This window comes from Amblyomma maculatum, chromosome 1 (assembly GCF_055883805.1).
Source record: "Amblyomma maculatum isolate TAMU_Amacu chromosome 1, ASM5588380v1, whole genome shotgun sequence".
NCBI lineage: Eukaryota > Metazoa > Arthropoda > Arachnida > Ixodida > Ixodidae > Amblyomma > Amblyomma maculatum.
Window position 1 is genome coordinate 18,687,981 of NC_139344.1, and position 13,308 is coordinate 18,701,288.

The 13,308-nt window shown below is 49.2% G+C and overlaps 1 protein-coding gene and 1 pseudogene across 1 annotated transcript; both read right to left on the reverse strand.

The window, feature by feature from the left end:
• LOC146201877 (kinesin-like protein KIF11) overlaps positions 1-13,308 on the reverse strand; it is a 184,684-nt pseudogene that overhangs the window by 86,640 nt on the left and 84,736 nt on the right.
• Positions 7,237-11,503, reverse strand: LOC146201881 (histone H3.3A-like). Its single transcript, XM_084587834.1, has 3 exons — positions 11,377-11,503; positions 10,015-10,327; positions 7,237-8,804 (listed from the first exon to the last, which is right to left on the reverse strand). The coding sequence occupies exons 2-3, from the start codon at positions 10,294-10,296 to the stop codon at positions 8,676-8,678; spliced, it is 411 nt and encodes a 136-aa protein (XP_084443960.1). The 5' UTR covers positions 10,297-10,327; positions 11,377-11,503; the 3' UTR covers positions 7,237-8,675.

A 13,308-nucleotide genomic window follows, 5' to 3' on the forward strand; every position in this document is an offset into this window, starting at 1 on the left:
ATTTTGCCAAGTCCAGCTAGCTTCACCTGATTTCAGTCTTATTTATAGTGAACTTTGATTCTAGTGCCCTAGCTGGATGCTTGATTTTGCTGATGTGGTACCAGATTATTTTTTCTTTGACCACTGCTTGATGATTATCTTCAACTGGCCGTCCTTGCGGGTTCTTGCGGCTCACGCTCGTTTTCCTGATATGAAGCCAGCCTTCTCCAGGACTTCACTGCCGCGTCGATGGCTGCATACACTGCCTCGTCTCTCTTCTTGGAACTTTCAATGTCTTTGTCACTTCCGCCAACCCTCAAATCACTAGCTGCAGAGCTGTTCTCCCACCTGCTTCCTAAATCACGGGTGCGCCTTGGACTTTCCTCTGGTATCACTTTTCGTGTCTCTTGTGGTGGCGAGGTATAGCGGCTGCTCCCCGTCGACGTCTGATGAAATATCCTTTCAGGTGTCTCAGACATACCATGGCTTCCTTGCGTCTCCACGCCTTGGTTGCCCTGTGGAAAGCGGAAGTCGTGTAGTCTCCCGCGCTGGTCATACGGCCGAAACCTCATGCCCCCGCGGAAGGCTCGTTGATTTGGAAAAGCTGGCAGTATGAGAGGTAGGGGCTGGCGCCAATAAGCTCCCGGCGATGGCGTTGGTAAACTCGCCCGAGGTTGCGGAAGCCATTCCGAGGCTGTCCAAGTACTAGGTCCATAACAGCTGAATGACTCGCCGTGTTCAACGCTTGCCCTTGGAGTAGGCGTTCCTCTGAATGCGTGGAATGGGCTCCGTGGCTGGCTCCAGATGGGCGATGCAGCGGTGAGGTGGCCTAAGTTGAAGCCCGCGTTGTTGCGGCCGCTGTCGACGCTGGCTTCGCTGTGTTGCTCACCGGAGAGAAAAAAGGTGCCTGTGCCAGGCAGTCGTCTGCCGTCGCAGACTGATTGAACCCATACTGCAGGGTCCAGTCCAAAAGTCTCCTCCTTCGACATCGTACAGGTCGCTTTAAAACGAATGGTTCCTCGTGTTTGGTTCCTTTTCTCTCTCTTCGTCGCAGCCTACAGCACACCTCTCGCACTTCGTCTTCTAGCTCCGAATGGCACGGGCTGCAGACACGATATTTTCACGCGTTCTTTCTTTGAAATGGTATGACATACGCGCAAGACATTAGTAATCATCGACTCCGACGGTGGAGATGACAACCTTGTCTAATTGATTTAAGGGAACCATTCTCAATTAATTGATGCCAGTTGGAATTACCTGATGAACTATTCTCAGTTAATTGATGCCAGTTGGCCGGTTCACTGATGAATTCCTACTGGCTCCAACTGGAACTGCAATTTTCTTTTACCACATTTGTGTTTCACTCTAGGATGCCTTAGCATAAGTCATCATAGGCAGAGTTGAAATCGCGTGACGTCTTAGAAAAAAAAAAGTGGTTTAATCCATATCCTGGGTTATTCCACTGCAGCAATGCATGTGTGCTGACCCATGTCCTGATGCCATAAACAAAGCTGCGGTCGCGTTCTCAGCGATCAGCAGCAGTACCCGTTGAAGGTTCGCCTAATGACGCTATTAGATGAGGTATACGTCTCAGCAAGACAGTTGGCAGTTGACGAGTGAGATATCCGAAACTAAAATAGTTGTTCAAGCATAAGCACCGGGCTAGCTGTGCACAGAATCCGGCTTTTTTTACAAAATGTAGCGCCCTTTGAAGAGAGGCGAACATTTCTCTGCTAGTTGAAGGCGGAGAGCCAAAGCAAGGGCGATGCGCTTCTGCGCCTGCGAAGTGACGATTTGTGTGCTTGACAGCTACCGCCAGCTGTCTTCTGTACCTGTCACGATATCAACAACTATGCGTAGCCTCCGCGACAAGCTCCGGCTACGCTGCCGAGTCACGAAGGGTGTGTGACCGGCTTTCACATGCGACCAGAGAACCGCGCAGCGCAACCGATGTATGCGCCTTGCGGATCGCTTTCCACATCGACTATTTACCTAACAGAGTAAAGCTAACTTACGTTCACTTCAGTTGAGCCGCTGATTGGTTACCGGTTGGCGACCAGCAGTCGCAAAGCTAGAAAATCGAGCAGTGGGGCCTGCGACCGTCGCTTTTCGACCAATACGGTCACACGTACGACCTCCGCAAGTCGCAAGTGTGAACGGGCATTATCGTGGAGGCCGTAAACTAGGGCGGGGTTTTCGTTTTCAACCAGGGTAACAATAATAACTAATAATTGGTTCACAGGTAATTAAGATCAGTATCTGTCGCATTTGTTTCTGTGGGCACTTGAACCGCGTTGTAAGCGAAGGGAGAAAGGTGGGAATGAAAGTGGAAAGAGAGAAAGATCCGAGGGTTACGGAGTAATTTGGACCACCAGTTGGGGATCTTTAACACGCACTGACATCGCACAGCCCACGGTGGCCTCTTCGTTTCGCCCCCATCGAAATGCAGCCGCCTGCGGTCGGATACGAGCCCGAGTACTCCAGCACAGTATTCGCGGGCATCTGCACCACAGCGGCGGGGCTTTAACCACGGTACAATGAGAGAATATATTAATGCAGGTCCTTGATGAGGGTATTTTTTTTTTCTTGAAAGATGAGCGTGTTCAGGAAAAAAAAACAAAAAAAAAACAAGAGGCCGCGATGCGGGGAAATCTAGAGTGAGCGCCGATTCTGTGCGTTCGCAATCTTTGCTTTCGGTCTTTCTTCAATGGATGGTCGCAATTTGGCTGCTATTCGAAGTGACGCAGGGTCTCGGATCGAGTCTGCTTCTTTGCAGCGCGCTGCAGCGATTGTGCGTTTGCTTTCCTCGTTGTAATGGAAACGTGAGAGTACAGACCGTATGCGGGCAGCAAAGTATTGAGTACGTGCGCGTGAGTTATTTGCAAGCAAGCGCGCCCATACACATGCACTTTTGTAGTGGTGGAAAATAACTGTTTAGACTGAAAGCATGTTGTAAGGGAGCGTAAACGACGTTTGGAATTAAGCTGTGAAATTATTCCAATTCGTTTATGGACGGGCAATTTTTTGTCACTATAGTTGTTTCACATAAAGTGCGGATCTTAAGGTATAAAAGCGGCATATTGAACCCTGTGCCCTAACGCACTGCGCACATAAACAGTCAGATCTTTAGCGCTAGCAGCGCTTTCGCGCAGGCCAAGTAGCTGCCATACCTCATTGCTAGAAAAGAAAAAAATAAGCAAGCGTTCATACTGCTCTGTGTTTTGCCGAGGGGAGCTCCAAACCGTCACTGGTTTGAAACCGCGCTGTGGCTAGTCTGATCGCCCCTTCTTTCATCCTTCCCGCGCTGCAAAAAAACATTGGCTGTGGTTTAGCTTCGGTTAAACCTACTGTGAAGCGATAGCTGAAGCGGCCATATCTGTGTTCGTCGCTCACTCCTTGCAGCGCATCGTCACGGCGGCGTTTTGCAAGAAAGCTCCTCACGCTCCTGGGTTACCGTCGCTTTTTTTATTTTAGCCCCTTAATTCTCTTCTTCTCCTCTAACTTTCTGCTCGCAATGCAATGTCTTCCGGATCGCCAGGTGAAGCCACGGGGTAAGAGTAGTTTGGGTGAGTGAACGGCGCGGGCGAGCCGCTACGTAGAGGTCTCCAGGGAGAGAGCGCTTCTCTCCCTCGGGACCGGCCGTGGTAGAGACGAGGTCGCGAGATTATGCTTGCGCAGAGCTTCAACAGATGGAGCTCGCAACTATTAGAGTTTTAGTACTGCGTAGTGAACGCTACGTACGTACAGCCAGAGTCCTTCAATGAAGGACTCTGGTACAGCCCACGTACTTTGCGGAACGCTACGCCACGGTCGCGTGCATGCCACAGAAAGACTTTTAGTAGGGCGGAAGCATATACGTACGCAGGGGTCTGAAAGCTATCGCGGCAAGCGCAGTGGCCTGTGCAGTGCCATCTCGCAGCCATTCAAAAACTGAATTTTCCAGCGCAGGAACTCCTGCTTCTTTGTTTTCCCGACAGGCGAGAGATGGAACCCATGCTGCAAAGGTGCTGATTTGCTTCGTCGTTGTTAGAGGATGAGTATATAATTAATAACCTTAACCAAATCGGAGCACTACCCCCAGCAAACGTAGTAGAAAACGAAAATTAACAATACAACCCCGTGCAAATTTTAAATCCGAAGAAGCAAACCGTTTTTCCGAAAGAAACAATGTCATGGCAAAACAGTTTTCCGAGTTTACAGTGCGCCTATGATGTCATCATTCAGTGCAAAGTAACTATGAAGCTCGGAGAATACACTGCGAAACTATACGAAGTCTCATTAGAGAGGCGGAGTACATTTGAAATGCCACGAAACGTATGCCGTAAAAGTCGACACCATGGCCCATAGGCAAAGAAAACTTACCAAAATAATTTTCCGGTTTAGGCCAGCCCCAATGAACCCGGCAGATGGTTAAAAGTTAGCGAATGTTTTGAAGAAAAAGTATGACAAAATATGCTACGGCTTTTTTGGAGCCAAACAATATTTAACGCGCCTCGATGAATCTGCGTTGTAAAAACCTACATACGCCTGAAATTTAGCTGACTGCTCTTTCGAAAGTTTCAACGTTCGCAGTTCCTCTCCTTCTTTCAATCCCTCCATCCTCAGGCACGGCCGCTCGATGGAAGCGCGCTTCCATCGAGCGGCCGTGCCTCAGGCGTCCGCCCTTCTAAAAACATGACAGATACTGTGGCGTCCCTTTCTTCGAGATCAGTGTATCTCAAATATTGGTCCACGGTTCCACACACACGCCCCGCCGGGGTGGTGCAGTGGTAAGACGCCCGACTACTGTGCCGGAGTTCCCGGGCTCGAACCCGACAACGGCGGCTGCGTTTCGATGGAGGCGAAACGAAGTGGCGTCGTGTGCTGTGCGATGTCAGCGCACGTTAAAGATCCCCAGGTGGTCGAAATTACTCCGTAGCCCTCCACTACGGCTCCCCTTTCTCTCTATCCACTTTCACTCCCACCTTCATCTCTTCCCTTACGGCGCGGTTCAGGTGTCCACAGAGCAAGTGTGACATACTGCGCCTTTCCCTTCCTATGAACCAACCAACCAATCCATACACACACACAGCCCGCCGTAGTGGCGCAGTAGTTACGGCGCTCGACTACTGTGCCCAAGGACGCGGGGTCGAATCCCGGCCTCGGCGGCCGCTCTTCGATGGAGGCGAAAAGCAAAGCGCTCGTGTGCTGTGCGATGTCAGTGCACGTTAAAGAACTACAGGTGGTCGAAATTTCCGGAGTCCTCCACTACGGCGTCTATAATAGGCTGAGTCGCTTTGGGACGTTAAACCCCACAAACCAATCCAAACACACACACAAAAGGTCGCGCTATAGCTCTGACCTGGCTAAACTCACGGAGGGTCAAAGCCGACATTAGTTTCTCGAAGCGAACGACATGCGAGGAGTGCAGTAACGAAGATAAAAAATCGGCGAAACCTGAGATTGGGCTGCACTGTTGGACGGGGTTGCCATGCAAAACGTCTCGGGAGTCCTGTGAGTAGTGTTGGGAGGAGTTGGATCCCTTCCAGCGGCATGCGTACCGGCACCGGACCAAGATAGTCCCCCTAACAAGTCCCCCACCACTTCACATGAGGTGTCCCCAACACAACCACGGCTGATAACCAGTGTTCTAGCTACACCAATTTAGAATTTTACTTACAGACGTAGAAACCGCGGCAGACAACTAATTATCACACGGCTGTGTTCGTAATTGCTACAGCATGAAAGAAATCAATGAAATGAGCATTCAAACCAGGCTTATAGCATTCGGTTCAGCAGTGTTGAACATCGCTTTTTTTGTTCCTTGAGAAAGCCGCGCGGTCGCTACGAAAGCCAAATGTTATCTGAAGGAGACGGGAATTTTTTTAAACAGTAATATCGGAAACCAAAACGAGTTCACATTGTTCATCTTATCTGAGAAAAAATTTTAAAGACGGGAGCGATGAAGTTATCCACTTTAATTCCAAGTAGTTGGGACAGCGAAACTGCTTGAATTATTCGGGTTTTCGAATTGCCCAGAGCGAAAATATCAGGTTCAGTCGGAAACTTTAATTGCTAGAAGGCGCCCTGCATAACCCACGCTTCGTCCCGTCGTCGCACAACTTACGATTGCAGTAGAGATCAAAGGGGGAAACTGTGAGGAGCGACATTTATTTACACACTCGAATGTGGCACGAACAGCTTGCAGAAAGTCCGTATAGTTTCGGATTCCACGCATTGTCCCATGCAGCGATCAAGCGAGCGCTAGCGCAAACGACCTGGTCTAAGAGAGCACGAAATACGTTTCGATGCCTGATGACCACCCTGCTACCTGAGAAGCAATCGGCCGCTCGCCGTACCGAAGTGGCAATTTTTGCTCTGCCTTGGGGTTTTGCTGGACGGTCAATTCATTGACCTTCACTTGAAACTACATCAAACACAAAAAAGATGCAAGAACCCCAGAATAGAAACTTCAAATAAGCCAAGAGTTCGAATCAACGAAATTTGCTGTATTCTAGAGGTGGAGACAAGAGATGGGGAAAGATTCTTTTCTCCATTGTTTTTAATGTTGCTTTCCCAGCTTTTTCCTGGCAAAGCAGGCTTCCCAATTCAAAAGCAAATGTAGACCTAAAATGGCCTCAGCAGTCGGCACGGAATTTTTCTACAGGGCAGATTTACTGCATCTCATCAGGCTCGAAAGTTCATGATTATAGACAAAGCAGAATAAAAATCAGAGGACAATTTGGCGATAAAAGTGATCAAATGCAAAATCCAGAAAGCTGCATTCTGCTATACTATTTTACCAGGTGCACGGCATTAATTACACAACTGCCACTGATTATTAATTTGATATTCAACTAGACATTCATTAGACAGTGGTTACTGATATCCATATGGGCATTTAAGGAGACAGTGATTAAACAATTCTCACTTGGTAATTAGTCTTATTAGTAATTCATTGATTGGCATATGACAAAGCATGCATTCACGCATACTGTATCCCAGTGTGGACGGCATTAGCTCATTACACAATTGTCAGTTTAGTAATTGACAATTAAAAATTAATTTATTGCACAACTACCACTAATGAATAATCATTGGCAGAAGGCCATATAGGGCACGCATTCAGGCATACTGTGGTGGTGCTCTGTGACTAGTCAAGACCTTCATGACGTCTCAACCAGAGTCGCTGCAAAAGAGACTTTTGCTGACAACACAGCTATAGCTATAAAGGCATTTGCCTTCGAGGACTGAGGAATGAATGACTACAAATGCATTGGAATGTGATGCACTTTATTCCAATCTTTTTCTGCCATTTATTTATCGTGAAGACCAGACTTTTGAGAAACACTATGACCCGTCGCTTTACGAAACTACTGCTACATATGCAAGACGGTGTGTGTATGGTGGTGACGTGATAATATACATGAAACACACTCACTGAAAAACACTGAACCACAGTGGTTGGTAGTAGCCCCCTGCTCGGGTGACTCACTTGTACAACAAGGTGAGATACACATCAGCATGAACCCAAAATTAAAAAAAAAAATAAAATCACGAAGAGAACAATCTCTCTGCAAAGGTCTTGCTATGCAGCACCATCAAGTTCCAACAAAGGAGTTTACAGGGCAATAAACTGTAGAGAACCAAAACGCACAAAGCTGCTTTGCATCTGTCGCATGTGGCAGTGGTCGACGAAAAGTTTTCTGAACAAAGCAATATGTGAGCACACACACCTGCAGGTTTGAAGCATCCTTGTGCACCAGCTCTTCAGAGTGCACGTAACCAAGCCCACTCCTTGGCCGTGTAGCAAACCGCCTTGAATAAGCAGATTCAACCACGGCCAACAGCCTACTTTAGACCATCCCTAACATGTTGCACAAGGACACCTCCAACCCTGAACATGGTGTGTGGAAAGAATAAAGCTGGCTTTGCTTTCGAACAACCTGTAACACTTAAGTACGTGTTCTATGCATGTTTGGAGAGGAAGGGGGGTGCGACCAGTTATGTGCTGAAGACAGAGGCCTACTCGCAGCCCCATAATTCCAACACCGGCTTTAACCTGTAACCAGTTTGCACCCCCTTCCTCGTCAACTGGTTGTGCACGTGATGAGGATTTGCCATGTGCAATGGTAGCTCTTTGTAGCACAACAGGCCGCACAGTACCAGTCGATGCAAGAACACTTCACAATGATGCGAACAATGAAATGGAGAAGAGCAAATAATTAAAAGAAAAGGCAGATGTGGGAAAAGGTACTCTGCCAAGTTGTAAAGGAAAGAATTATTCAGAGACAGAAGAAGTGGTATTTAGCGCGAAAAAAAAAGTCACTGCACGCGACACCAAAGATGCCTGGCGCACTGGAAAACGGTCCACATGCACTGTCATGCTCCACGCTGCACACGGTGTAACGTCCCTGCTAGGCTGACAGTGCACCACCTTGAGACAACCAGCCTCCCTGGCAATCCACACACTGGACACCGGTAGCAGTGTGCCCGTAAGGACTTCACACCACACACACGGGCCGAATGCGCACAGGTACGATCCCAATGCAGCAGCAGGACAGGCAGCAGTCGTTTTCCGCGACGGGGGAGAGCTGGACGAGACAGAGAGGCAGGGGAGAGCACGCGCGCACAATGAAAATGATGTGGTAGAGCAGGGACAGCGAGCGGGACGAAGAGAGAGGAGTGCGTGTGTCCCTGAAGTGGTGGCGATGCGTCTAGGCGCGCTCTCCACGGATCCGTCTGGCCAGCTGGATGTTCTTTGGCATAATGGTCACCCGTTTGGCATGGATAGCACACAAGTTGGTGTCTTCAAACAGTCCAACCAGGTACGCCTCACTGGCCTCCTGCAAGGGGGAGACGAAAAGATGGCTCACATTGTGCTACCAGGGACGACGTAAGCTCAGGTTAATTAGGCAACCTGCTAGTTAATGTGTAGCAACACCCTGCAGGACCCTGAAATGGGGCCAGCAGCAAACCAAGTTGCGATACAGAGAAGTGAACAGTGCTAGCACAGCAAGAACCATAGGCCTGCATGATATATGATTTTGTTTCACACTATACTGACTTCATATTCCTGCAACTTCATCTTTCACGTCTATACCTCCCCTTCCCCGTATTGGTTGTGGTGGATGAATGGTGCGCCTCCATGAGGTGGTCCATGAGGCCACAAAGCAAAGCAAGGGTGCAGTTTCCAGCAGTGTTCACCGAAACTTTCTGCACAGACACACAGTAATTCCAGAGTGCTGCAAAGCCCCTGTCAACACGGCTGGACACCATAATGCATCATGTAGGCCTTTTGCCGTGAGGCCATGAAATGGCACGTGGTAATGCTTAGCATCGGACAGAGGCATGTCCACAGAATTTTAATGCAGTCGTAGGCAAAGGCCCACTAGTTCTGCATCAAGCCTGCACCTATGTAAAGTCTCTGCACTCGCACCACAGTCTTGTCCTGAAAAGGTCACCCCAATATTGGACAGGATATCAAACCAATCTTTGCACTTCATTTAGAAGTCTGAAGCTATCTTATAAATCTTTGTTTTTCAACCCTCTACACAGGTCACACAATTGGGCTCGAAACTGAATGCTCTGCAGTTAGCTCCAGAATGATTCTATTCTTTGATGATCGGTTTGAAAAGGTGTAGTTATTTCGTTGTTCCATGAAGACTTCTTCACTCTCAGCTATGTCGCCTGGCTGTACTTTTAACATGACCCACGGCGCATGCATCAGCTCTCACTGCTGCTGATTCCAACATAACTTGCTACCCAACAAAATTTAATTGAACATACCTCTGTTTCTGTAGCTATTATGTACCGTTTCTAGTTAAAGGTGGCATCTCTATGGTGTAATGCTATTATAACGCCGAGTGTATAAATGATGCGGTTTTCAATACTTCTACTGCCAAAGAAATAGCTTGACACTTAGCAATGAAAATGGAGCGCTCATAACTACACCCCCCCCCCCATTTTTCTTGTATTACACTAATTCCAACGCGTAAGATGTCTGAATACTTTGTAACCTCTATTTTTTCGCGTCTCTAGAAGAATGAGTCTAACCTGCAGGGCACCAATGGCGGCGCTCTGGAAGCGGAGGTCCGTTTTGAAGTCCTGTGCGATTCCACGCACAAGGCGCTGGAAGGGGAGCTTGCGGATGAGCAACTCCGTTGACTTCTGGTAGCGACGAATTTCACGCAAGGCTACAGTACCAGGACGGTAACGGTGGGGTTTCTTGACTCCGCCCGTTGAAGGGGCGCTCTTGCGGGCAGCCTTTGTGGCCAGCTGCTTACGTGGGGCTTTGCCACCGGTAGACTTACGAGCGGTCTGCTTAGTACGGGCCATTGCTGATCGGGAGAAGTGTCAGCAATGTCACCTGCAAAACAAACGCGCCCAACACGTGTCATGAAACACGCTGCGATTCTTCAACGGGGGTCGTGACAATTTAGGAGCACAGGTTTAACGTCCCGACATCTACGAAGGTTCGCCCGGTGGAGGGCTTCGGAAATTTCGACTAATTTCGCATGTTGCAGCAGTGTGCACTGCCCACGACTGCGTCCAGATCGTGGAAATGCGACGAGATACACGCATGTGCAACAAGTCGCTAGATACACACGCGCCCAGCCCGAAGGCTCTGAGAGACCAATATCTATTCCCCCCCCCCTCCCCCAACAAGGATTAGGAAGACCAAGTGCAGAAGTCGCAGTAGGTAGACCAGGCGTCAACAAAGGATTACCTAGTCGGGCCCTTACAGCACTGAGCCGGAACTTCCCTCTCAAGGGAGCTGGAAGAAGCCAGTGCGCTACGCCGTTAGCTACGCGCGCGGCCGATTCCCGCCAACTAAAATGAGATGTTTGCAAACACAGCTCCAATATTCACAACGTGCTCAAATGTAGAGCGCGGGGATGCGAAATGACCGGCACAACGAGCTCTGGCGCAAAATTTAGCCGCCCGCCTTTAGAATAGGCGAGAGCGAGCGAAGCCTGGCCACAGGCGACGATAGGGGGGGGGGGGGGCAAGTTAGGCCTAGCGGACCTGCCATCGGCACAGACGAGGCTTGCTAAACCGGATGAAATGGATGCCTTATGGGCTGCAAACGGGAAACTAGTCTCGTTCGACTATCCCTTAGACGGCTCTCGTGAGGTGATGTGCAAAGGCAGCAACTCACCGCGGCAGCTGCAGGATGCTAGGTCCAAAAACGAGAGCCGACGACGCGAATGCGAAGAACGAGCCGAAAGCAGCTTTGTTTCAAAATGGCTGCCTCGGGTATTTTGAGAGAGCGGGAACAATGAACACGACCCCGACACAGCTAGGGCAGACGTGGCAGCAACGCGGGCATATCGCAGTCAGCTTACGCTTCACCACGCGACAACGAAAACGCGGAAATAGAAGCGCAGGTTCGTACACACGAAAGACACCACAAACCTGATGCCAAATATCCGAAGAACTTTCACGTCGAGACTCGTAGCAGCGCTAAACACAACACAACAAGCAGGCGTGCAGACCAGACCGGACAGTTGCAATGATGGGGGAGTGAGAAACCCGCTCAAAAATAAACAAAGGTAAAAATCAGCATGACACAGAAACGACGTCATCGCTTCTGAACATCGCTACTGGCCGAATCTGACGTCATGTCTCTTTCTATTGGCTCCGACAAGCTGGCTTGCCATTGGCCGTTTCATTGACCGCGGGAGATAGTGATTGGTCTCTCCAGAAGCCTTGTGGATGTCGAAAATGGTCGCATTTTGGAAAGCCCGGCGTCGGTTAGGCTAGTTTTTTTGGCAATGAACGAAGTCTGGCCATTTGAAACGTACAACACAGACACTGAATGTTGCAGAAAGCCGTTACTTTTAACAAGAACTCAGTTGGTAACCGTTTGACTAGCGCGTCGAGACTTTGTTTTACCTACTTCCGCAAGTGGTCAACGGAAACCATGCCGGTTTGAATGTGACAAAGAGCAATAAACAGCACATTTTAACAAACCAACGCACAGACACTTGCTCTGATTTGCGTCAGAAACGAACGCAGAACATCGTTACTTATGAGGGTTGAACCAAGCGTTCCCTGCGCAAGCAAAACAGCTACTCGCACGTACCTGACTGCAAGGCAGATTTGAAAAGTAACACACGCCACTTGCCGGATGCCAACAGGTTCGACTTAACCGGAACGCACCTTGAAACTATCCAAGCTGTGCAAGCAACTAGAAATTCAGTCCAGCAGCAGCGTAGCTGAAATTCGAAGAAAAGCTACTCGATAACTCGGATGACAAAAAACACAACGCACAGTGAACCCTGTCCGGTAAACTAGGTCAAATCGACACACCCGCCATCTAGGATACACCCATTTATACTTTCGGTTTAATTTAATAAAAATAAAGAATGCATTCAGATATAGTTGTAAAAATAAAGCGTATATTGTATTCACTTTTTTGTTCTCAAAACTGAGAATAATGCTGCGGTGCTGCTTCGGGCTGTACGGTGCGGGCATAGGTGCGGGCCTGAAACGCAATGAACGGCAGCGCGTTCGAATGAGCGACGCTGCCTAGGCAACGTGAGTAAACAGCGGTATGCAGCGGTTGTCATTGCCGTTAACAGCGATATCGATGTTGTGTAATGCGATAACTCTTGCGTAACATCGCTGCGCGCGTGAAAACAGGTGCATTGGAGCGGACTTTCTATGCCTGCGGACTGCCGCCGCTATCTAGCGCGGAAAGGCGGTGTCCCTAGGAGCGCGAAAATTCGACCCCTTGAATCACGTGAGCAAGCTTTGTGTCCCAGTTCTGCCTTTTAAATTTCATTCAGTGAAACTGGCCGTATATTGGTTTAACTTTGTGCCTGCAGTGTTGTCAAGCCGTATATTCTGGAAAGCGAGCAGTAGCAGCTGATCCCGGTTTTACCTGTACTCGAACTGACGTCGTGCGGTTGCGGCTACGGTTTGAGAGCATACGTTGTGTGTCGTTGCCCTAGTGGCGTTTGCTAGTCGATGCGCGTGGACGGTGTTTTGGGAACAGTGTAAATAATGCCCATGCATGACGACGTCTCTGTATGTGCGCGTGGTCGGCGCTGCGTCCTGCTACCTTCAGTCAGTCGTGCAGACTCCAGCAGTTTTTCCCGCCCTCGTAAACGAAATAGAATACGAGACATCCTTTATTGTTGAGTAGATGCGTTGTCACGGTAGACTGCGGTTGAGTTCGACCTGCGTGTTAACCGTTCGCGTCACAAAGCAATGGCGGGAACTATGATGTGCCGCCTGGAAGGGAAAGAAGAAGAGAGAGAGAGCAGAACTTTTTATTGATTCCAGCGGATGAAGAGGCTCCGGCCCTCCGTCGCTTGGGATGGATGGCGGGTGCCCCGCCTC